Genomic DNA, 26,866 nt, shown 5'->3' on the forward strand with positions numbered 1-26,866 from the left:
AAAATGTGCAAAATGGCTCTGTGAGTACAGTGAGACTAAACATATTTTCCAAGAAAGATTATTTTTGGTATCCTTAAGAATAGTTTTAGGTGAATCAGCAAAAAGGCTTATTGACTGCCTTTCTCTGTATAATTATAAGCTCAGATTCTAAGCCAACTGCTTAGTCATGGTAAATTATGAAAATTATGCTGTTCTTTGGTGAGCTGTTTTTTATAAACATATTTATTACTCTTTTTTTTAAGGTTGTTTCCCTTGGGGGAAAAAAAGCTGAAGCGACAATTTACAAAAATCTGTGTTTTTCAAAATAGGTATTATAGTACAGGATAACTAAACATGATAGATGTTAATAGTTTTCTGAGAAGTTAATTTTATCTGAGTGATTTGCAGCATTTTATAAACCTCAACCCCAAGCTGAATTCAGCGTGCTACAACTACAAAGCAAAATTTTCCTTTTTATCTGTGTAAGAGGTATATGCTGTCAGGTATGGCTCCAAATATAGGTGAATTTCATATGAAAACTTTTATTCAGAGTCCATACACTATAATGAAAAAGATGCATAGAACTAGTAAGTACTAATTAGCTAAATACAGTGGGATGAAGAACACCAGGAGATAAGGGAGGTCTGTTTCATTGGGATTTAAGGAAAATTAGAGATGAGCAACCACTGAGGAGGCCTGTTCTCTATTGGATGAAAGCTTGTGATTCAGTCGTGGCATGTTTTTGTGACCTGGCAAAATGTGATAATCCTGACTTATTCATGATGTTTTTTCTTTTGCGGGCTGATTTGTTTTAACAGTTTCATTCCTTGGCTCCAATGTACTACAGAGGTTCAGCAGCAGCTGTGATAGTTTATGATATCACTAAACAGGTAAGACTTTCTGTACGCTATTTCTCTATGCTAACTACTCCACCTGGATTTTGAATTAAAAAAAAGTTTGAGTTAAAACCCACAACTACAGAAGTATTTATATGCTAATTCCTGTTCATATCAGTGTTCATATACGTGAGTAGTTTGTGTAGATTTGGATGGAGGTGCCTAGCTGCCTTAAAAATTTAAATGTAAATCTCTGCTTCTGTGTTATTTAAAATTTGTCCAGACAAAGGTTAGAGACCACGTTTTAGAGAAGTTGCTTTGAATTTCCTCTGGATAAGTAGACAGCATGATATCCTGCAATACCCTTCCCCCCTGCAGCCTATATTCTCTGTATGAAATTGAATTTTTACTACAAAAAGCAGCTAGCTGCTTTATTAACTGAACAGAAATTCTATTGTTTGCATATTACTGCTTTTAAAACTAATCATTTTTAAGTATACGTATAATCTTATGTTTGCATTGAGAAACTGAAGTCTTCCATGGCTGCTTTATTTTGAAAAAAGTAATGAAATAGTAAGTCTCTGACCTTTTTTCAACATTATTAGTTTGGAATGAAAATTGTATTTTCAGCTCATAAACTCTTTTTGCTCATTTCTCAGACAAAGGAGGCTAGGAAGCTCTAACTACACTCCATTTTCACTGCTTTTGAAAGAAATCTCCACTAATAAGGTTGAGTTAGAGGAGGCATTGATATAGGGATGGTCAAGATAGTTCACTTACATTTTTATGCTTTCTTGAATATTAAATTATTTACTACTAGGTTGAGAGGGTTGGGTTGGTTCTCTGGTGTGTAAGTGCAATGATCTGTTGCTGATGAAGGTGGCCATTGTTGCACAGTGGTACTGTTCTCCTTTGCTAATTTGCCAAGAAAGCATGAGAAAGAGTGAATCATCTGATAGATTTTTATTTTTAATTTAAATTGTTGATGGTCTGATAGATAATCTTGTAATGCATTATAAGAATAGAACTATGTTCTGCCAACCTTTCTCAGATCTTATGTGGAACAGCTTGCAGAATGAAGAGGGGAAAATAGGAGAGGAAGATGAATGTGTATTTCACTTTTTGATGCTTAATATTCAAAGAGTTGACCATTATAGTGGAATGAATGTTTTTTTTCCCAAATGTCTGGCTGTGCTGTCCACTCAGAGATACAGGTACAGCCCTTATTGATTTAGGCCAAACTTGCATGTGTACTTCTGATGGGAAAATTTGGCTTATAATGTATTTGGGAGCTCTGTTTGAGTTTCAGTAACAATCCCAGCCATACATTAAAATTAGAATCTCTAGGAACAAGAGTGATTTTAATGCTATTAGTTCATTAGTATGAGGAAATAGAAAATTTACTATTAAAAGGTAGGCAGCCTCAACAAGCGTTTGAATTTTGTACTTGGAGGGAAGAAGTCAGATGAACTGTCATCTAGCTCTTTGGTTTACTAAAGAGTAAATTGAGGTTTACCAGGTCACAGAGTTGGAAATTCTGGTGGAGGTCCTGGAGAGCTCTTCTGGTTGCTGCTGAAAGTATGACAGTGGTTGAAATGATAATCCACTGGCTAGAAGTTAAAAGTAGACAAGTGAAGCTCACATTAACAATGAGAGAAATTAGCTACTAGCCAAACTTAAAAGAAGAGCTGGGTGGTTTCTTCTACAGAGAAAATTTTGAAAAATCAGCATTGAATGTTTTTCCTTTAAAAAAAAGAAGTTTCTAAGTTCAAGCAAGAATTAATTTGGGGATGTCTCATGACTTCCAGTTTGAAAAACAGATTGCGTAGCTACAGTGATCCTCTTTTGGCCTTGTGATCTATGAGATTATCATTGCATTAAGATCATCAAAACTGTATTCCTCTAACTTAAAAAAAATAACCAAATACATGAGAGGAGCTGAGGCTGTTAGCTATTTTTATTTCTCTGATTTAGGATTCATTTCATACTTTGAAGAAATGGGTGAAAGAACTAAAAGAACATGGTCCTGAAAATATCGTAATGGCCATTGCTGGAAACAAATGTGATCTTTCAGATATCAGGTAATGCATCTGTTTTTGTTGTAGCTTTGATTGCTGCTTATATTTACAAAAAACAGTTTTCTTTGTTGTTACCATAGTATATAATTTTGATCATCTGTATTGAGTCTTTTCTAACACCAGTCATCCTATCAATACGCTTGCTTTCAGTGATGTACAACTATACCTCACCAGCAGCAGCACACCTTGAATTTTATATATATATATATATATATATATATATATATTTTAATCTCTCTTTTGCTGCCCTTCCTCTGTATTTGTGCAGTCTGTACCCTGTAGGTGCTGAATCACTGGGAATGGAAAACTCTTCTTGTTCTTTTTTTTCCCCCTTTTTCTTTTTTTTTACATTCATGTTAAAAGGTGCAGCACATACTAAGCTATGAGCAAAATCAGGAATGTAAACCTGCAAGGATGGGCCTAAAGTAGAATAATTGTATTCATGGAGTAGCTTTGTGAACTTGTCACGCTTTACGACAATTGCAACCATCTGATCATTTTATTTAGCTGATTGTGACCAGTGTCATTGTAAATTGTTTCACAACTCAGGCCTCTCTTATTGTAGAGTGATAGAGATGCTGCAATTTAATCAAATGAAGGCTTAATACTGGATGTAGAAAGCATTTTCTGTTTGTTTGGTGTGTGTTTTTTTTTTTTTTTTTTTTAAAGAGCATAACCTCATGCAAGTCCCATGTGTAAAACAAAGAACTTCCTGGATATATAAGGGGAGGGCTAGATTCAACCCCCCTGCAGACGAACCAAGATGATGCTATTCTTGATGCATTTGGAGCTAGATTTGCTCTTCTTCTTGTTAGCTCTGTTTTGGATTTGTGTCCTTTCTGGAAATGGAAGCACACTCTGCTCTGCAACAGTAATCCTTTGTGGCAGGCCATAACTTTCTGTTGTTTCTTGCTTCAGCTCTGAGTATAGACTCAATGGCCATATTTGATACTCTCCTCTTAGGAAAAGAAATTTGATACTTTCTTCTTTATGGTTCAAATATATTCCCCTACCATTTTATAGTCTTTACTTTGGCCCAGGTTCACCACAGCCTTTATGCATATGTGTAACTTCAAGTACTTGATACAGTGCTTTATTGAACCAAGGCATACGGATGGACCTGTGTTGTTTTCCCTTTCTCCCCAGCCCGTCGCTTATCAACCAGCGCAAACCAAAAAAAATCACTGCTTTCTGTAAGACCTGAACAAGACCTGACCATACAAGATTCCTGGTTTCTGTTGGCCTAAAAGTGGGGGACACAGATGGTGTATTGCCATCTCCTACATGATGATATGATCAACTGGTCAACACTTGTCAATCAGCTTGTCAACACTGTGAAAGCAAGTCATATAATATGAGACAAAAGGTTTCCAAATGTAAAGTAAGAAAGGAGAATTATAAAAATAAAAACAAAAGAGAGTACAAATTGGAGCTTTTGGTTGCCCTGAGACTCACTTTAAATTTAGTGCTTAAATGTTCTCATCAATACATTTGCTTGATTAAATCAAGGATGATAAGTTTGGAGATTGTCACAAATGGCAATCAGTGCAAATGAATCCATAAAGTGAGTTAAAAGGTAATACTGTGCCTTTTGGTGGTATGTGCCATGCCAGCAAGCTTTTAACTGCTGTTCTACCACAGACAAGTTTACGTGGGGAGATGAGAAAAACTTGCACTGTGAAGTGGTGTGAGAATACCATGGTTCCTCACAGAGCGTCTGTTTTCCCACCAAGTTTTCCTCAAGCAATACCTGTTGTTGACTGATCATCTATTGCTTGCTCCTGTTCAGTCAGTACAGCTCTTCTATGCACAAAATGTTTTGGTGTTTGCATGGTGCTCATTGTCCTCAAAATGGCAAGTGTCTCTTACTCTATTTTTTTTTTTTTAATTGTGAACAGTTCTTGGGATTATTTTTTTTTTCCATGCAGTTATTCTCTTTGCATCCCCCAGCCTTTTCTGTTTCTAAAGTCCTTCAGTGATGTCCAGCTAAAGAGGTTTTGGTGGAGAAAGAGTGGGCTATATTATATGTGATATGTTTTCACAGTTCTTCTAGAACTCTGATTGTTTATGCAATACATGCAGTGGTATGTATTCTCTGACTGCTTTGTGTCTTAAAATTGACTTCAGTAAAAATGACTTTAGGTGAAATGTTTCACCAATTTATCACACTTTTCTTTAGTGTGTAGGAAATACATAGGCTTTTGGGCTCAGAGAATTTAAAAACAAGATGATGTGAGCATACAAGTGCAAGCTACTGTTAGAATGCTTTTTTGGCATCTCGCTTTGGTTTTATAGACCTTTTGGCAGATGTTTTGCTGGGTATTAGAGAGACAGCTGCTTTTAAGACCAACGTGAATAGAAGCAAAGAGGACAAGCTGACCAGGTCCCAGTTGATTTGATTCAGCCATCTCTATCGCTGTAGGAGATAATGTAAGGAGTAATGAATGGAAGCAAAAAGAACTTACCATTTTCCTCTGGGAAGAGGCTGGCACTATTTCTTACAATCACTGACCATGTTACCCTCCTCATTTAGCATCTAAAATTTGAGTTTGAGCTGCCAAGATAGATTTGGGACACTTCGGATTCATGCTGCTCTTCTCAGTGTCATTAATAAGCTATCAGCAGGTCTTGGCACTCTATTGAAATAAATTTCTTCCCTGACTTTGAAGAAATTTCTACTGGTGGATAGGCAATTTTGATTAATATAAATCCTCATCTTTGGTATTAACTCTAGTACTGTTGAGAGTTTGGCATATTTTTAAATAATAGTATCTTCCTTCTGACAAGTCACTGAAAAATAGTCTCAAACAAAAGAGCTGAGACTTGAATATTAAAATGCTGTAAGCATCCAAAATATTTTTTGAGCAAAATAGAAGTCAATTAGTCATAACGGAAACTGAGAAGTGTTTTCCTCCCTAAAAATTCTTCTAACTTTCCCTGTAGCCCTGGAACAATACTATCTCAACACTCCACTGAAGGTTTTTGCCTTCTTGCCGCTTCACCCTGCCTTATGTTTATTCATTTCATGGCTTAGAACTCAAGCTTTTGTGCTTTTTCTTTCAGGCAAAGTAGAATCTTAGCAATCTTGACGTCTAGGTTACGATAACTACATTTGATGTATACAGCCTTTCAGTCCCGGCAGCATTGGATGGCATGCTTATTGCCCACTTGTAGTGGAAGCTTATAGACTTCCTTTAGAAAAGTTGTCAGAAAAGGCTAGGAAGTTTCATGGCACTTCCTAGGAATATTGTCACTTGCTGCTGTTTTACCTTTGCCCGGAACTCTGAAGTTTGCTTTCTCCGCTAAATTAGAGTGAGATGAAAGTCTTTGTTACGTAGCCCTGTGTTCCCAAATTTCTTTCATTGCTGTGGTTTGAATATTATGTAGTTAAGTTCCTTTTTTTTCCTTTCTTTTTTTTTTTTTTTCCTTCTTAATCTCCACAATCATCAGCAGATGGTGGTACCTTTCATAATAAAGGCCAGGTGCCATTTCAGAGTTAGTAAGGGGAATGCTGCCTTCCCTGTGTCTTTTGGAATAGAAAGATATTTAATAGGAAGAAGCAATTACAGGAAACAAGATCTAAATCCAGATACTGGAATTGCAGCCTAATTTTTGGAAACCATTTGTAATAAATCAGAGGCAATTATTCTGCCTCTCTACTTCTTTCCTATGAGCAGCAGACCTAAATTATTTAAAATATCTACCTCCATAAACTAACTGTGAAATTACATTGTTGTGCTGTCATCTAGGTACTTCTCTTAAAGTCTAAGACACTTGTACTAACTAGGAAGAAGTTGTAGAAATCTCTGGATTGGTACCTCAGTGCTGTGAGGTCAATGAGTTGAAGCCAGTTCTGCATGTGCAACAGACAATTATAAAGCCACACAAAATACAGCAGCTGATATACTGAACAACTGGAAAGAAAGCAGTTCTGGCAGCCCTGGGTCCCAACATGTATTCCCCTGAATAGTCGCATCTATGGTGCGTGTTGGCTTCTAGTCTCTGGTTCTGAACCGTTTCTCAAAACTGAGGAAGAGAAGTGGTTACGGGCAGTAGTGGGCAGAGCTAGATTCAGCTTTGCCCACCTGACTCAGGCAGATATAAGATCAACATGGAGCTTACTTTGTGTCTGAAGCAGAAGTCATTTGCAGATTTAAGTTGCATTTACAAGCTTTTGACGTTTGAAGGATTGGCTACGAAATGGATATTCTACCAGTGATTTTAAGACAACTTCACTTTCACTGTTCTTGCTAATGTGTTTGGAGGCAATGGCCTTCATATTTCTTTCAGGATCTGTCTTGTTTTCCTGCTGCTTGTAAACACTTAGATATATGATGCTCTTACTGTTTTCTTTTAGAAGAGTTGTACCACACCTTGTTTGGGTGCTAGGTGTGGATAGTTTTGCTTGCTGGCTGGATCAGAAGAGTTGTATGTCTTTTCTCTAGTGTTAAATGCTTTTCTTGGCAGGGTCAAATTTAAAAACCAAACCAAAAGAACAATAAAGGGTGATGTCACTTAAATTATCTTCCTTTTTTTTAAGGCATGGATTGAGCAGCAGGTCCAAGAAATCTGCAAACCAGTCATCAGTGAAATTTTGATATTTGAGTATGATGATCTAAACTTCAAAACAAGAAAAAAGATGACACTCCTTTTGCAAGGAAGAAGAGCATACTAATGCATTTCTAGTTAGTCTGTGTTTAAGGTCTCTAATGTTGCACAACAGGAAACTTCAGATATAGTTAATGTATATGGTTGTCACAAACTGATACTATTTGGCTGCAACACCGTTTTTAACAGTATTTCTGCCAGGGGAAGGTCAGGTAGGCAGGCAGCTGTGATACACATGTGAATCATCATTTTGTCTTCATGTGAGTTTGAGAGAGAAGAAACACAAGCATGAAAATGAAGCCATTTTGAAGGAGGATTATGGGGAATAGCTGTGCCTGGGCATATGTGGTACATGTTAACCCACTAATGTCTTGCTTTTAAGAACTCGCTGACTTATGGAAGGAAATCAAGTACATAATCACGGTGGTTAATTTGAATAAACAGCAATGTACATTCTGGAACTGGTTACCTTCTTAAGAATACCACATGACATACTAAAAACACCTGGGCCCTTTGAAACAAATTATTTTGTGAAGTACACGATGGTCTTTCATATCTTGGACCTGGTCATGCTGGGTTATTTGGTTGTATTTATGTGGACCTGGGTGGAAATAGGAATCACATGATTTATCAATGTATTTTAATCAATCTGAGATCAAGATATGAGAAATTGCAACTAAGAAACTAATTTAATTCTATCAAAATTAAATTCTTTTTTGAAAAATTTCTTTCTTTTATTTCTCAATGTTTTCTTTAGGGAGGTTCCTATGAAGGATGCCAAAGAATATGCAGAATCTATAGGTGCAATTGTTGTTGAAACCAGTGCTAAGAATGCCGTTAACATTGAGGAACTCTTTCAAGGAATAAGTAAGTTTTTTTTTTTTTTTAATGATGGTTATTTCGAGGGCATCTGAAAATAATTGTCTATTTCAGGTCTAAAAAAATTCTTTCCCGAGAACATGAAGAAACCTCCTTAGCCAGTAGTTTGACTGCTGTTTATGCCGATGTAAACTAAGAATGACTTTGAATACACTAGAGCAAAACATAGTAGATAGCATATACTGGTAAGCCTATTCCATCTAATTCTGTATATAAATCTTGGCCTGGACCACATCATTGGCTTCACACTAAGCCCTCTGTAGAGGAGATACTGTTGATCTTATCATGTTGATAAAACCTTCTTTTGTTGAGAAGTGTGCCTGGAGGGCTAAGATAAGTAGAAAATAGTCATTGCAGTGGAATCTGGTAAAAAATATTTTCTTTCCAGGTCTTTTAAACAAGATGAGATTGACATCCCTCACAGGGAGAAGAAGAAAATGTCTTATTCAGTTTTCATTCTAGGAATTCCAGTTTCAGTCTCTGGCTGAAAGTGGGGAGAATTGCAGAACCTTGCAGGTTGGAAGGAACTTGAAGAGGTTTTGAAGTCCAGTCTTCTACTCAAAGCAGACAATAGTGAATTTTCCTCCTTCAGGCCAATGATAAAAGGTACTAAACAGAGAGGTCCCAGGATAGACCTCTGAGGTACTCCACTTGCAACTGGCCTACATACTATTAAGCACTGCCCTTTGAGTCTGATCATTCAGCCACTGTTTCACCCAGCTAATAGTCTACCTATCTAGACTATAACATTCCAGCTTGGATACCAGGGTGCTGTAGGAGAAAATGTCAAAAGCCTTGCTAAAGTGAAGGTAGATAACATCCACTGCTTTTCCCTCAATCACAGATCTAGTCATTTTATCATTGAAGGCAATCAGGTTGATCAGGCATGGTTTACCTTTGGTAAATCCAGGCTGACGGTTCTTGGTCACTTTTTTCACCTTTATGTGCTCAGAAATGGCTTCCGAGAGGACTTGCTCCATGATTTTCCTAGGGATGAAAGTGAGGCTGACCAGCCTGCAGTTTCCTGGCTCATTCTTCCTGTCCTTTTTGAAAATGGTGTGTCACAGTTGCCTTTCTTCAGTCATTAGGGACTTCTCCCAATCTCCACAACCTTTCAAAGATGACAGCACCCTCAGATGTAGCCCATCTGGTCCCCATCTGGACCTGTAGGGGTTGAGATTTCTTAAGAGATGCCTAACTTGATCCTCTTCCAATACTGGTGGTTCCTCCTCTCCCTGAATCCTGTTTCAGAGCACAGAGGCCTAGGAGACATCATGTTCAGCTCAATGTTGACTTTATCTGTTTCCATAAGTTTTTTTTTTTCTTTCTTTCTTTCTTTCTCTTCACATATTAATGATTGCCTCACACACTTTGCCTGAGACAGGGCCTCTTCACATATTGCTTCGCTTGCACAGGATGCATTTAAAATTGTTAATTAATGAGAACTGATATTCCTAGAAGATGCTACCTTTCTATTAGCCCTTTAGAAAAAGTACAAATGTGTAACATGGCTGTCTGCAGGAACCAGTTCTTCCTTGTGATAATTTACTTGATTATCTGTATCTGGTGGTTGTGAATGTTCTAGCAGAGGAACTCGTCCATGCTAGGTAATTAAATAATTAGTTTCTGTCCTTAATAGGTAATGTTGCAGCTGGCAGCATACACTGCCCCTAATAGTGAATATATTAGATGAAGAAAATCAGCTAAATTGAATTTAGTATGAACTAGATAACTAAGCAAGTGCACTTAATTCCACAGGCAGTTATTTCTATGTTTAGAAATATTTGGTCTCAATGGATGTACTTGTGACCTTATCAAGAACTCAGAGGAGAGAAAGCAGAGAGTTGGTGGTATATGTTTATGGAAATATAGTGAAAAACAAGTGAAAAATGATTAATTGCCAGGAGAATTAATCAATATGAATGTAGATTATCTCTGTGACTGGACAGAGGGCATGGATAATAACTTTCTCATGTCTTATGCTACTTCAGTCTTTGTATTTTGGGCTTCAACTGAGTAGGCTGCATTTTTCCAAAAAAGTCTGTCTTGGGCCCAAGTTAAATGGCAGCATTTCTGCCTTTTCCATGGATGAAGATTCTCTGTGGCCATGTCTTCTGCCTTGTTGACTGATTTTATTCATGTGATGCCTGAAGAGTCATGCTGCAGCTTTAGTTTTGCTTTGACATTGCCTGAGAGTTTGTGGCTTCTCATTGTGCTTCTGTAGAAGGGCACGATACTGCTTCCCAGCCTCTTAACAAAGGGGCAGCAACTTCAGTTTTCTTAAGATTTTTTTTAGATAGGCAATTAATTCAATATATTGCCTATTTTACAGTCTGGATTTGAGAGGATATTGCAATGTGTGGAAAATTTCTCCATTAAAAGTCTTACTGAAATCGATATAACAAACAGAAAAGGTAGACTAAATTTTAATTTAACTAAAAAGTTACCTCCTACTTGCTTACACTTTTCATTTCACAAGAGTATTTTAACCTAATAATTTTTCCTTTTTAAGGTGTCTAATATCTGTCCTTTTTCAAAGCAAAATGTTGTGAGCTGAGCGAAATAGCATTACAGGGAGGGGGGAGGAATTACTGCAGGTAATGATCTAAAAGGGACTGGGTTGTTTGGCTGGTAACAAGATAAATCTTAACAAAATTATGGCAGTTATAGAGAGATGACTTCATTTTTAATGTTGCATTATTTTTAAAAAATGTTTGTTTATTTATTTATTTATTTATTTAAGAAGTCTCTCTTAGGATTAGCAGACTGCTTTGAGGTATGCCTTAGCTGCACAATCTCAACACAAATACACTGTCCTTAATTATTCTTCTCAGGAAAATACAAGATGTGAAGGACTAGAATCGTTTTTTGATTTTTGAGAATGGGGCAAATCCACCAGGAAGGGGATTCTGCAGTCAATATACTTAGCAAATAAAGTCAAAGAGGCAGGCAGAGCAAAATTGTCAGCCAAGCCAATGTTCTCTGCCCTGGAGAGTTTGCACTAAGCTGCATAATCGAATGTAACTCCTGACTGTCTGTTGTACCTCTGTGATTTCAAACAGCAATCTGTCCTGATTACATTTAGCAGAGCCTGACTAAAGACTTACTGTGATTGTGAAACATCACATGGCTGCTTATTTCTCTGTAAACAAGAAAAGAATATTTTTAGTACAGTCGTATATAGACCACTTGGACTAAATTTTTCCCAGTGTCTTTCTTGGAAGGATTTTGACGTAAAAAGGCCTTAAGATGATAGGGTTTTTTTCATGTGTTCCATTAGCTCGTTTTTTGATAGATGAGTATCCATAGGATCAACTGTTACTAATTTCTTTTCTTCAGCCTTAGAATAACTGTATGCATAGCAGCTTCTTGGAGCTTGCTGCTTGTTTATACTTCAGCAGCAACAGAAATGCCAGGAATGTATTAAACAATAGCAGTAAAGTTGTGAATGGACTGTACAAGTGGGTCACACCAGTTCTGTATTGTCCCTTCTTGTTTGTGGGGCTTTAGTACACTGACCATTGATTGTGCCTGTGAAGGGAGCTTACCCATCTGATTTTTAATGACTACATAAGTTTTCCCAGGTGTACTGTACTTTTGTAGCAATCACACCCTTGTAATTTTCAGACACCTGTTTAACACCTAAAATAAGCCTTAACTATATTATTCAAGTCTAGTACGCACCCAGCTGTTTCTCTTTAGTGTACATATATTGCCTATTATCATAGCAGGAAGGTGCCCCAGATATGAAACAGAAGATTACCTAAATGATATAAGCCACCCTCTGTAAATGACAGAGCTGAGAATGTCAAAGTGATTAATACCACTTTGCCTCAGTAGGTCCAAAGGTAAACAGGCAGTGGGACAAAGAAACTACTAAAGAATACCTAGCTAAATGAAATATGAAATTAACATGTGCATAAACAAAAATAAATGATGGTTGTACACTATTTTTGATGTCTGGCAGGTATTGGGGACCAGTGTGCTACCACAGAGACTGAGACAGAAGCATTTCAGCATTTCATTTTCATCTTCTGTGAGGAGTGAGAGGGAAGTGAGGAGTAAGATTATCAGAATTGCTCTACAGAAAGCTTGTAAAGAGTTGTTGGCACTCAATCTTACTGATGCTAGTACTAAGAGAATGTGAGACAGGTTCATGTTTAGATATCCGTATAAGAAGGTTCTTCCTAGACTAGGCTTCCTAATTAGAGCAGAGAGTTTCTGTCTCAGGATATAACCTTTCATGTGGTAAATGCTCTGTTATAAATATATGAAGCTATTGATTTCCTGATGCCTTGCCAGCAACTCTGATACTGAATATTTAATATAACCCAAATGATTGCTTCCTAGAAATACTAGGAGATTTAAAAAAAAAAAAAAAACTCTAGAACTTACGTTTTAACAGGTTGTATACTGGAAACACTACAGAGGAATGTTTAAAATGTCTGTCTGTGAGAACTGGGCTTGATCCTTTTAAGCTGAAAAACCATATTTGATCCTTGAACTGACTGACTCAAAATAGACTTGCCTTAGATGAAGGGAATTGTAGATGGTCAATTCTAGAGCTTTGTAAAAGAGAAATATGGTGGTTTTTGTTCTGTTGTCTGCTGATTTATGGATGTTTGTGAACTGCTTTGAAGAGGTCTATGAAAGGCATTTTAAGAAAAGCAAGTTCATTTATATTATTCAGCAGTCCACATATGCCACTTTTAAGGCAGCCCAAGCTCATAACTGAATTTTTGTAGGGGACAGTCATCTATCATGAAAGGATAAAAACCATTGCCCTAGCTTACATAAAATGAATGTTTGCTACTATATTCTTTATGGCTTTGCTCCCCATATTCGAGGAGTATCTCTGTTCTTCTTGCCTTCAAATTTTAATTAATGGAGCAAAACTTACTGGCCTCTGGACAACTCTTAAAGCTAAATTTGTAAGGTGCTGGATTTCTCTCCAGAGATCAGAGATCTCCTCAACATAAACTAGTAAACTAAAAGAGCCCGAAGTTAATTAGAGCAGGTCCTCAAATCAAGGTTGGATCTTCTAGTAATTACAGTCGTTAGGCATTTTGTTGTTTACTTTGATGGCTGTAAGATCTAGGTCTTCTTTTTGTTGCAGATTTTAATTACATGAGCAAAATATAGTTGCTGCTGCTTCTCCTAGCCAGAACTTCAGTATCAGAATTCTATGCTTTTTGCTTAAAGGGGGAGTGGGTTCTTGCATTGAGATGCTATTAGATATATTATTAGAGGCATTAAAATAATTGCAACTTATTTATATTTAATTATGCAATATCCTTGATATTGTAAATATGTGTTACCTTGTGTGGAAATTAACAAAATTAGGTGAACAGCAGTCATCTCTGTGTCAACTGGGGCACTGCAAAAATGGGGGAGAAAAAGAGACTGGGGAGAAATGACTGTTAGCCCTCATTAGTGCCTAGTGGGCCAAACCGTATAACCCAAGTGAGACACATGGGGAAATCCTAAAATACCAGTGAAACTGGTTTCAAAGGATGAAAGGATTTAGGGAGATAAGAAGCGTGACTGTTGTAAGGCCTACAGGTATGGAGAGGGTCACGTATGCAAATGCCAAAACTGTTGGACAAGATGTGCCTGCTTCATTCTGCCCTGCCTTCACAGATGGCTGTGCTTTATTGATGTGGTTTATAGAGAGCACTACTGCAAGGGGCTCACCTTGCTGTAGTACAGATGGCAGTTTTAGGAGGAGATTCCGACCATTATATAGCTGTTGTACCATTACTTGAAGAAGTCTAGCTTCTCTTAGGTGAGCTGCAGCAGTCATATCCTCAGAATGCTGTGACAGCTGTCAGACTGCTGCTCTGGAGCCCAGTGAAATGGATTTCACATTGTGCACTAATGAAAAAAGCCCGTTCTTCCTGCCCCTAAGAATTAAGTTGTATACAATTTTCAGAAAGAGAACAGATGGAAGAAAAGCACAGAAAGACACAGTGCAGCACTGTGATGTGTCATCTAGTACCAGAATCAGAATTATTGTAGTTGTTAATAGGACTGTGCTTCTTTTGGACCTGAATGGGATTGTCTGGATGTGCCAGCTCGGATTGATATGATATTGGGTCAGTCACATCCACTTTCCTTTCTCTTACGCACTCTGAAGCACACTCTATCCAAGGTACCATGGTGTTTGTCCTTTTGCCAGCACAGTAACTAATCTTTTTCTTATACTCAAGTTTAAGGGTGTTTTGTACAGTCTTGCACAAGTCAGTGATAAAACTGGTCTCATTAAAAAAAAAAAAAGTACTCAAAGGCTGATTTTTCTGAGCTAATGGATGTTGTAGCTTACAACTGGAGTATCACACTTGAAAGGGAACAAAGAGAGCACTTGGAAAAAAAGCAGATGCAACAAAGCCATACTCATCTGGGTTTTTTTTCCCCAAGTTCTTCTTGCAGAGCTATCGCCCAGTCCCTGTTGTCTCTCTTGCTTCCTGCTCCAGTTTTCATTATTCTCCCCTCCCATTTTGTTTACCTCTTGTCCCACCCTCTCATTTCCCAATCTCTTTGCCTCTGGCACTCTCAGAACCACAACTCCCAGAGTGCTGATTAATCTCTTTACATTAACGAGTCTCAGATTCAATAGCAGGAGTTGGAACTCTACCAAGCATTTGGAGAAGGCTCTGACCTTCATTCTGGGCTGCCTCAGCCCAATTCAGACATGCCAGAAAGCGGAGATACAATTGATTTAGTGCTTCCCACCTGTTAACTTGGATGTTTCACTTCAGAGCCTTGACAATTTCAGTAATCCCATCTTTGAGCAGTCTCTTGTGATTTACTTTTTTACACACCATGCTGTGTTTGTTAGAAGCAGGTCACAGAGGACCCCAAGACCTCTGCACATATGTATAGAGGTGTATGTTTATAAAGCACAGTATTGTTGCACAAAATAATCTTAGAATGATACTCTAAGCATTAGTGAAGTAGAAACAAATATATAATCAGATAGTTAATTAATGCAGTTACAAAATCTAATTTTAAATCACAATCATTGGACTTCACTGCATAGAAATACCGGCAATAGGCACCATATGGAACTTTATACTATCTCTGTTAGAATGATTTAATAGTATATCCTTAAGTTTCTAATTTCACCAATAAAGCATCTGAGTTCTTAGATAAATGTATACACATTTATTTTTCTCTGGGTGATTGACCATTTCATCTGGAATCCTAAAGCATGCTGTTTGTATTCTTTAGCCAAATGGTAAGCTGACTAGTTTTATCCTGCTCTGTAAAATGTGAAAAAGATACTTTATTTGTGGTCTAGTTTGTCTTCTCTAAAGTTAAGCAACAGAAGAGTTTTCTCTGAACTTCTGAACTTCATCTGGATCTTCTGAGAAGACTTTATCTTAACAGAGCAGTCTTTGGTTTGAAGATGAATTGTCTTAATCTATTTATTTCTTAAACTGGAGAATTACTGGGCTGAATGTCAGGGCACTACTGCTCTCTTCTGACTTGAACTGCATGAAAGAAATAGTATAAATAAATAACAATGCTAGAGGTTATCCAATACATGGGTATCTTTTATTCCTCTGGAACAGAGACTGTGTATGCCAATGAGATGGTATATACTGTTTTAAAGTAATTCAGCATAATGACCTCTGTTGATTCTGACTCAGTGCCAGCTAGATTGAGTTGGTGTTGGGAATATTGATGCTATATTTATCAGGAGCTGAATTATGAGATGAGATGATTGCAGTGCTTTTAGGCAGTTATAGTGATGGATCTGGTTTGGAAGGAAATGTAGATGAAAGCTCAGCATTTCACTGCTGATCCTTACTGTTCTTTTGCCACTTTCTTAAACCTCTCTCTTGTGAGACTGGCTGTTAGGGAGGCCCAGGGAGAGACAAATTGGGCCCAGTATTTTCTTTTATCTCTAAAGCCAAACAGATTTCTGACTGATATTTTCTAATTACCCAGATTCATTACTCTGTAATGAAAGTACAGTTTTTAAAATTAACATTATTTCCCCTGACCATCGATGAAGAATCACTATGTCCTTTACTGTGGGTCTGATTCCAAGTTGTTAGACTGAGTTTTACCCTCTGAGAGAATTGCTACTGTCAACTGTGTATCAGATGATAAAAGTTCCTTGAACAGGGATAAGTCCTGTTACTAAAATGATTTAACTTGGTGGCTTAACAAATGTGGTAACACGAGAAATAGTATTCTCTCACCTATTTAAAAAAAACTTGGAAACTTGAAAATGCAGTTTAAAACTTTATTTCCTTGCATTGAATACAAAGGGGGAATCCAACCAACAGAAAACATGACTAGTTAGTAACAAACAGTACCTACATTCAAAAGCCAGAATAACTAACAGCAAATGTTATGTCTAGAGACCTTTTTCTTTTTTTTTTTTTGTAGTTTTTATCTGTGTGGTTTTACTGGTTTAAGAAATGGAATAAACCAGGGTGATTCTTAACTGTGTACCTCTGTCCAGCTATATTGTGTCCTGTTCTGAATTGGACAAAGTGCTTGCTGACCTTGAAGCCTGCAATATTTTTGCTCCAAAGATAAGCCTGCCTGCTCCTGTGCATACTCATCAGAGTGCTTTAGAAAAGATTTAAAACTCATAAGTACTATGAAGCGTGGAATGAAAAACAAATAGTGGTCACATAATAAATCATTAATGTGAACTTCTAAAATAGACTTTAAGCTAGTTTGCCTGTACAGGCTCTCCTCCTCCAAGCTTACTGTTAGAAGAACCAAATGCTGAGAAAGCACTTGCCTAGTGGTATGTGATGGAAATCATGACCATTGATTCCAACATTTTCAGTGACGTTGTGCTCTTAGACAAATGGACAGGATTTTATTTTAGCTGGGATTGAGTTCAAGTGCTTTGGAAATGGTAGGTACCAAATGCGGTTGTTCTCTCCATGTCTCTAAAACGTCAGCATTACCTTCTTGGAACCCCTCTTATAAATACTAGGTTCTGCATATTCTGTAGACTTTTTTAAGGATGAGTGGACTCTCTTTGTCTCCAAACAAAACTGACAGAACTGATGCGTGTAATGTCTTATCTTTGACCACCCATTCTGCTTTGTATTTTATTTTGGAAGGGCACTTGCATTGTGTTTAGATTTAACATTTATAAGCAGGGTAAAGTTCATATTCTAGTGACCTAAAACAAAGTGCAGCATTTTCATGTCAGCGCATGCCGACGCCCTCAGGATACCTATTTCTCACTGTGTTGAATCAAATACAGTATTTTTATCCTAGTACTGTGAGTAATTTTTGCCCTCCTGTTTTATTATTATTATGTTTATTATCTGTTTAAGTAGTCACACGCTTCTGCTGCAGAAAATGCCTGTTCAGAACTGATTGAATACGATAGATGAAATTTTGATGGGTTTGATTAAAGGTAATTTAGGGATGAGTTTTGCAAATGAAATTTTGATGTTTAATTTCATTGGGATTGGATTTTTTCTGAATGCTTTTAACTCACAAAAAAATTCCCCAGTAATTAGCAGGCTTTAACATATGTAACTTATAGAACATTTAGCAACAGAGCTGTGAATAGATACAGCAAAAGATGGGGAGAAATCTGAACTATAAGATTGAGATGGATTATGAAGAGCTCTTCACAGGAGCGATGATTTTATGCCATGAAAGTGTCACATAACAAACAAATGTTAAATATTTTAACTCTTTTTATTTGACGTGGGTAATGGTAAAACCAGGAATAGTTCACAGAAAGCAGATTCGGCTTCAGGAAACATTTCTAGCAAATCCACAAGGTAATGAGAAAGTAAGTTACCATGACTGTAAGCTCTCCAAGATACCAACAGAGAGAATACACAAAGGGCTTAATGGAAAAGCCAGGCCTGTACCAGTGACAGAGGAGTGGGCCTGGGAGGGTCTTGCTTTTCCTTTTATAATTATAATTAGCATATTATATGTTGTCCACAAGTAGGAAGCCAGTTAGACAAAAGATGCAGCAGCACAGAGGAGATGCACAGGGGAGAGGTTTGGAGCCATGCTTTCTGCCGCAGGAGAGATCTTTGGAGCTCCTGTGATGCTGAAATTCTTTCCAAACACTTTAAATAATCACATAATAAGGCGATTAAAAAGTCCAGAATGTAGGGTTTTTCAAGTAATCAAAGCTGTCAACTGGGAAGACATAGGTACATGCAAAAGGAGGGAGGGATTCAATGAAAAGAACACATTTGTTTTTCTTTTCCAAGTGTGGGCAGCATGTGTTTAGTTGCAGTGTTTTGTAAAACTCTAGTGTACTAAATGCCTTGCAGATTTGAGAGTCAAGATCTTAAACTAGCACCACTCACGTTTAAGTGGAATTAGGAGAAAGCTGAGAATTTCTGTTCCTTTGTTGTAAGTGTTCTCAGTAAGATAATTGTTTTTGATTTATATGTATAACCTAATTTCAGTGTATTTAGTGCTTCCTTCTTTCATAAACAGGATGCAAGGAAAAGGATTCAAGGTACACAGAAGATGGTTGTTTCTGGTGAAATCTCACAGATGTAATTCTTATGCAAGCTAAATCATCCTATTATCTGCCTGTGCTGTGACTACATCAGGGAAATTGAATTCGCTGTTTCTTCTTGTCTTTCAGGTCGGCAGATTCCACCCTTAGACCCTCATGAAAATGGTAACAATGGAGCAATCAAACTTGGAAAGCAGACTTCACAGACGGGTAGGCGGTGCTGCTGACCCAACTTGATCTCTTTTGATTTACTTGAAAAACAGCACCCTTCGCTTTTTCTCTGAGAAAGGACTTTGTGATCTCAGTGACATGGCTCCTTATCTTGAAAACAGTGATATCAACACTCCCAGTGAGTAATAATGCAAGGACCAGAAACAAAGAGCTTTACTTCAAAGGGATTTTGCAAAACCTTGTTGAAAAATCCTCTAATATCCTATCAAAATTACAGTATCAAAGTTCTCTGATTCTGTTTAAGCCAGTGACTGATTTTTTTTAAAAAATAAAAAGAACCTTTTATACATAAAAATTTTAGATTTGCTGCAAAATATTCTCTTCTTACATTGCAAAGTGGACTTGGCATTTTTTTACAGTGTTCTGTGTAATAATAGTGTGCAAAAAAACATAAAACCTGAATTTTGGCTGGCAGTTTCACTGCCATTTTTCTAGCTGGACTCTGCTTCTGTATTTTTCTAAATCTGTAGCTTCATCTCATGATTTCAGTAAACACCAGCAAGAAATGGACTGAATTTTCTAACTAGAAAAAAGGAACCAAGGAATAAGTGAGCACAATTTTTACAGGCTATAAGTCATAATCTGGGCCAAGAGATGCTGAGTATATAAAAGAAGGAATTGTCATAAAGGAGGTGGCTGAAGGCCATGCAGTTCCCTGTCTGCCCCAGAAAGACCTGAAGTTCCAGCCACTGCACTTTGTCCAAATTTACTTCTTTTCTAAGGCTAAGGCTTTACTAATTACTGGAATTGTAAGAACATAAATGCCAGCCTAATCTTGGTTATTTATGAAGTTTCCTCCAAACCTGTGTCCTAGACCAAAGTTCTCTCTGCTCAAAGATCCCACTTCCTTATTTCTAAGACAGGGAGCCACACTGCCACAGTGAGTCAAGACAACTCCATCATTGTCTCACTTCAGGTTTCCAGGAAGTGTCAGTGAGGTTGATGGAAGAATAATACTTTTCTGCAAAAATAGCTTAAGAGAGCACAATATAATTTGGAGTTAAAGGCTGGAATCTAATAAAATGAAATGGAAAGTTTCTTTAAAATGCAATTTGTTCATTTGTAGAATAGTCTCTTCACAGATGTAGGCATGTGGTATGGCAGACCCTCTTCTTGATACATTTAATGTTTGAAGCACTTGATAATACAGTATAGAAAAAAACAACAGTGGTTAGGAACTAGAAATAATGTTTAACGGTATGTGTTCTCCACCTCTGTCTTTTATGAATGTGTGACCAAGATGATAAATTACGAATTTCTCTTTTTCGTTAATTCCATTGGAAATCTGAAGCAGGGTAAGAAATGCAGACTTCAGAACCAGCCTGCATTCCACAATATTAATTTGTTCTCTTTTAGGAAAATCAACCTTATTGTACATTTGATGGGGACTTGTATGAAAAGCAAACAAAAGAGAAAAATAACTTTCCACTTTAAATCAGGTACAGGCAGGCTAGAGCTGGTTACCCATGTTTATACACAAAAACAGACTTTATTGCTTTGTTGTGAGATTACTTTGATAAAATGGAACTGACTATTAGTGCCTGAACCAGAGCCAGCTGAAATCAGCAGGAGCATTTCCTTGTCTTCAGAGGACCATTGAGGAAATAGTTACACGTGGGAAACGTCCCATCTGACTTTATCTAAGAATATAAAAACCAGTATTTTTTCACATACAATCCATGTCTTAGATATTCTGGGCTCCTTGGAAAGCACTCATACATGAAAGTATGTCCTTGAATAATACATACAGAATCAAACACAGGGGAATGAGCAGAAGAAAGGGGGTCTAATGTAAACTTTCAGTTTTGTTACCTTTTCTGATCTATGGTCTGCATCACTGCTTAAGTGGAGAACGTATTTTAGAGATAGTCCAGGGTTCTTCAAGTGAAAATTCAGTAATCATCTAGATTTTGTTAATAGTCCGGGGAAGGGGGAGAGAGCCAGGCTCCTTTGGGGAACGTTTCATCCCATCCTAGTGTAGGGGAATCTGCCAGGGGTGTCTGTCCCTTTCTGGTGGCTGCTGAGGGAGCCCAGGCAACTACAGTAAGGCAGATGAGGTTAATCTGACCTTCAGCACTAAAGAAAAATCAAACTGATCAACAGCACAGATGCATAAAATTTATGGGAATTATGACCACATTGCTGCAGGAAGTCTCGTTCTTCCTAAATAAATCCCAGCAAAAGGCTGCACCCAGCTTCCAAGAAAACAAGGTGGGCCTGAACCAGCATTTTTAAAGGTGTTACAAATTTTCATTCAATATATATTAGTTGCGCGTAACTGATATTTAAGTTGTTTTCATAATTGAAACATGGCATTTTTCTTTTTTAATGTGACATCTCAAAATGCATTAAATTCTACTTGAGATGTCTAAAAGCTTCGTAAGACAGCTTATGCTAGAACTGGCAATAGATGCCAATCTGTATGGACTAATTACTGTCCTGAACAACCAACTCTCACAGCTGCCATTGAGCTGTGTGTGGAGCAGAAGAGGTTTATGAGCTATATGCTAAACAGTTTTAAATTGGAAATTATCCTAATGGCGCTCTTGCAGATTTTAAAATTCAAATGCTGGCAAAGCAGGCTAAAAAGATTTTTTTATGATAGTTGGGCCAAATCTAAATCACCAAATTCTGGTTTTAGTGCAGGAAAAGTTTTATATTAATAAGGATTTTAACTGAATAAGGTTTTGAAATTTGAAATTTTTGACCTCTGAAGTCACAAGTGAAAGAATAATAGGCCACTGTAGTGTGCAGGGTAGCTTGCATTTGCTTTGAAGACAGGGCTAGCCTTTGACTATGGTGCTGCCTATCCGCTGTTTGTCAAATCTGAAATGCAGCTTTAACCTACCTTTTCAAATGGGGAATGGTTTGTTTTAGAAACTGTACTTTTCAAATATAAAATTCATGATTTCAGCTTCCTTTTGTTGCCTTTGTTGCTTGGAAAGTACTGCCACCCTTCATAAACAGTTGGAAAAATGACATGATACCAAAAAATGAACTTGAAGGCAAAAGTTTCAGCAGCAACCGTAATTCCTTTTAGTAGTTAGTAGCTGGTTAAGAATGGAATTCCTGTACAGGAGCACTTGACTCCATAGCTAATCTGCTCTAATTATAGTGCTGCACTTCTACACTGGGCAGCTGGTGCTGGGCTTGTCAAAGATGGGTTTTCTCAAGAGCACTGGTAACAGGACTGAAACACAAGCTGCGGTGCCAAGTGTGTTTGGTGGAGTCTGTTTGCACCATCACTCAAGACTGTGACCGTCCGGTTGTGGGTGACTAGCTTTTCTGGCTTGTCATGAATATGAAGAAATATGAATATGAAGAAGAAATATGAAGGAACTAGTTTTCATATATGATCTGCATATGTTTGTGTATATAAGTACAGTTTTGTATTGTTATGCTGACATGTAGTGTTTTTTCACTATGTCTGGTTCACATATACTGCATATTGTATACTGTAAGTACATTTTTTGTTAATGATCATTTCATCTTTATGAACTTTAAGCTACAGGTCTACAGGTTGAAGGTAGCAATAAGATGGAGATACACGTAGGTACAATTGTTGACTTGCCATTCTTATGCATGAAAATGGCATATTACAGAAAATGTTTGTCTTGCAGACTGAGAAATATAAAAAAGGCCATCATTATCCAAGAACTGGGACTCAGAAGTATTAAAAGTTACACTCAAAAAAAAAAGAAAAGAAAAAAACATGATTGTTTTTGTTTATGGTACAGCAGGTCTATCTGAAGTGCTTCAACATAACATGGGGCTATATTAATTCCTAGAGAAGTTACCTTTCATCCCTTGTCTTCAATACTCCTTCATTATATGTGGTAATTAGCATAACCAGATAGATTGTACATGAGAGCACTCCGACCCATAATCAGACCTTTTCAGTACAATGATGATATATTTTATTATCCTACCCTTAATTATTTAAACCAGAGTCAATGACAAATTGTCAGCGTAAAATCACACGCTAAGTACTCTTCCTCTGTTTTGTTTTATATAAGGGCTTTGACTGGGCTGGACCCACTCGCTTCATGTATGAGATGCTGCAATCTGTTAATACTTTACCTTCTGTTTTACATATTAATTGTATCATACCTAATAATATTTTTTGGCCTAAAATGTAGTTTTTGTGTTTTATTTAACCTACAATGATTAACGCTAATAAATGTTTTAAATACCTCTGATTTGGGGATGTCTCTAGTTTCAGTAAAGCAGAACAAAATGAATCACCTTTTTCACGTCATTTGCCCTTGAAAAAGGGCTCTCTGCAGTCTGTGGATTGCTTAACTGGGATTTAAATGCCGCTTGAAACCTGCGTGACTGCCCTTTTAGCAGAAACTGAATGCATTCCAGAAGGATCCTAGAGTGCAGGTGAGCCTTTCTGAAAATCCCTTTGCTAAAGTTATTTGACTTACCCATCAAAAGAGAGGTATTTGAGCAGCCAGCACCAGTTTGGGAATTTAGAAGGGTAGCTGTCAGTAAAAAGCGAGCTTGCAGTTACCACTCACTTTGAATAGCAAACCTGAGTAGTATGGCTCAAATTACACTTTCTATTATTTACATTTTTATTTTTAGGGGTATGTTTCATTTGTTTTTTTTGATGTCCCTAGAGCTTGTCTTTAGGAGTTAAGAGTTAACACTCCCTTAAGTAGTATGCAATAATTCATACTGCTTAGTGCTATTGTTTCAAGAGGTCTTCAAAATCACTAGAAATTTTTTGCACTGTCTGATAGCTTTGAATAACAACATGGAATGCCATTTCTCTGTGCAAGGGAAAACAGGTAATTCAAAGGGGATTACGTGGTTTACAAGTTTACTTACTGCTTGACGATACCTAACAGGATCGGTTCCCTGCTTTAAAGAACATATAATCATGTTGAAAAATTATGCATCTATTTCCAGCTATTCATAAATAAAAATGAGCCCAGATACATAACCATAAACTGCAAAAGGTGATGTGTAGTCAACTCAAGAAAGACCTAAGTAAGCTCCTCTTAACTATTATCTGTATGTTGGAAAGTCAGAAGTGAACAGTTTTTCTTTTCATTGAGGAAACAGTTGTGCACCTTGACACATGCGTCCTCGCCCTGTCAATGGGACGTTTTACATTGCTCTAGGAGTCAGTTTGGGGCTGTATTTGGCAATAAGAGGGGAGCTGCACAATTGGTTGCAAACTGAACCCCCTCTGTTTTCCTTTTGAAGACTGAAGGTTGTGTCTCGAGGTACTTAAAGTATTTGACATTTCAGATTTCAAAAACTTCACTAATGCAGCTTCAGTCTTTCTGCAAGGAGCATCATATGACACCCTGCTGTGATCTCTCGAGCGCTCTTCTGAAATCGGGGCAGTCAGTCTGATGAACTAGTCTGTGTATCTCCTTCATATTTCTGCCCCTCACCTAATCTGTAAAAGTGTTTAGACATTTCACAAACTTGAAAGTAGCCTCTTTTCCCTGAAAGCAAAACAGTAAGCTTGGCTGCAGGATCCTTTTTTCCTCCTTGACGTTTTTTACAAAGGGCTACAGAGTAATTTTCTTAAAAGTGTTAAAACACTCCTGGGAGGATAAGCTGGCTAAAAGTATTTGTACGAATGCCTCCATTAATTGGTGCAGGTTACTCCCAAAGGACTCTGCTTCAACAGTAGGATTGCATTCATGTATAGATATGCAGTCATGTATAATAGTGTTCTTGACCATTATTAAGATCTGTTTTTGATTAGATCAATTTTTTAACATCTGGACACGTGCTGACTGCATTGCTTGATATAAATTCTCTTGCACTGTCCAAAATGGCAGAGCTCAGAGAGTTGTGATCAGCAGTGCAGTCTAGTTGGAGGCCTGTAGCTAGCGGTGTCCCCCAGGGGTCAGTCCTGGGTCCAGTCTTGTTCAACTTCTTCTTCAATTCATCAATGACCTGGATGAAGGGACAGAGTGCACCCTCAGCAAGTTTGCCGACGATACAAAACTGGGAGGAGTGGCCGATACACCAGAGGGCTGTGCTGCCATTCAGAGAGACCTGGACAGGCTGGAGAGGTGGGCGGAGAGGAACCTCATGAAGTTCAACAAAGGGAAGTGCAGGGTCCTGCACCTAGGGAGGAATAACCCCATGCACCAGCACAGGTTGGGGGTTGACCGGCTGGAAAGCAGCTCTGCGGAGAAGGACCTGGGAGTGCTGGTGGACACCAAGTTAAGCATGAGGCAGCAATGTGCCCTTGTGGCCAAGAAGGCCAATGGTATGCTGGGGTGCATCAGGAAGAGTGTTGCCAGCAGGTTGAGGGAGGTGATTCTCCCCCTCTCCTCAGCCCTGGTGAGGCCACAGCTGGAGTGGTGCATCCAGTTCTGGGCTCCCCAGTACAAGAGGGATGTGGCACTACTGGAGCAAGTCCAGCGAAGGGCTACAAAGATGATTAGGGGACTGGAGCATCTCTCTTATGAGGAAAGACTGAGAGAGCTGGGCCTGTTTAGCCTGGAGAAGAGAAGGCTGAGAGGAGATCTTATCAGTGTGTACAAGTATCTGAAGGGAGGGTGTCAAGAGGATGGAGCCAGACTCTTTTCAGTGGTGCCCAGTGACAGGACGCGAGGCAACGGGCACAAACTGAAACACAGTTCCATCTGAACACGAGGAAAAACTTTTTCACTGTGAGGGTGACAGAGCACTGGAACAGGTTGCCCCGAGAGGTTGTGGAGTCTCCTTCTCTGGAGATATTCCAAAGCCACCTGGACGTGATCCTGTGCAACGTGCTCTAGGTGACCCTGCTTGAGCAGGGGGGTTGGACTAGATGATCTCCAGAGGTCCCTTCCAACCTCAACCATTCTGTGATTCTGTGAAAAGTAAGACTCTTCATTAGAAACCATACAATCAATGGTTGATGGTTTTTAGGAGGTTAAAATGAGAAGGGATAAGTAATAGCATAATGTAGCATAACATAGCTTTTTTCATGTCTGAAAATTTGATATCAGATGTTTTTCTCCTCTCGGGATTAAGCTGTGCAAGAAGAGTCCTTACTGCAAAACTGTCCGTATTTCTACACTTCAGATACTTAAAATCTACCAACAAGCATGTCTTGATGCAGATAAGTTTGCACTATCACTTACCACTGTTATGTATTTTGTAGGAATATGAGGACACGCTCATTATATTAGCATTCATAATCATTGCATTTTCAATAGATACAGTGTAGAAGTGTATTCAAATTATTTAGTAACACAGTTATTGTGAAAACTTGAAGATAGTACACTGGCAGAACTTGGAGCGTAATAGACTTGCACTAGCTTGCATTTAGTGTCATGCCAATTAACAAGTTTTTAATAAGAAATTATTCAGTGCAGACAAGTGTGGTGCTATGGTAGAAGAGATTTTTGAGGTTTCTGGGTTGGTTTTAGATACCATATTCAAGATTTAAAAGCCTGGGAAAGATTTCCTTTTTCTGGCTGTTGTTAAATTAATCCAGCCAGAAATCATTTCTATCCTTGAGTTTCCCTAAAGTATTTCAGAAAAGTATGCTCCTTCTTTGAAAAGTACTGACCTCGTTTTCTCAAAACCTCCCTGAGAACCTGAGCTTTTTCTTTCTCACCATCTTTCAGAAGTTCTGACACGCACCTCCTTTATGATGCAAAACTCAACCTTTTTGATTAAAACACTTTGAGTATTTTAGAAAACACAAATGTATTTCCACTGATGGCCACTTAGTCCACACTTATGTTACCTAGTGAATGCTACTTCTGCTCCCTTCACTACAATAAAATACATTTTTAAATAAGAAGATA

The 26,866-nt window shown here is 37.9% G+C and overlaps 1 protein-coding gene across 3 annotated transcripts in view; it reads left to right on the forward strand.

The window, feature by feature from the left end:
- The window catches only part of RAB31 (RAB31, member RAS oncogene family), a 64,661-nt gene extending 41,374 nt beyond the window's left edge, over positions 1-23,287 (forward strand). For 2 of the 3 annotated variants that reach the window (XM_067290710.1, XM_067290711.1), the window contains exons 4-7: positions 798-869; positions 2,790-2,896; positions 8,259-8,368; positions 18,987-23,287. In XM_067290710.1, the coding sequence (XP_067146811.1) occupies positions 798-869; positions 2,790-2,896; positions 8,259-8,368; positions 18,987-19,084 (387 nt within the window). In that variant the 3' untranslated portion in view covers positions 19,085-23,287. The remainder of the gene's footprint in view (positions 1-797; positions 870-2,789; positions 2,897-8,258; positions 8,369-18,986) is intronic. The other variant, XR_010883324.1, reaches the window with a different exon arrangement.
- The last annotated feature ends 3,579 nt before the right edge of the window (positions 23,288-26,866 follow it).

This window comes from Apteryx mantelli, chromosome 2 (assembly GCF_036417845.1).
Source record: "Apteryx mantelli isolate bAptMan1 chromosome 2, bAptMan1.hap1, whole genome shotgun sequence".
Classification (NCBI taxonomy): Eukaryota; Metazoa; Chordata; class Aves; order Apterygiformes; family Apterygidae; genus Apteryx; species Apteryx mantelli.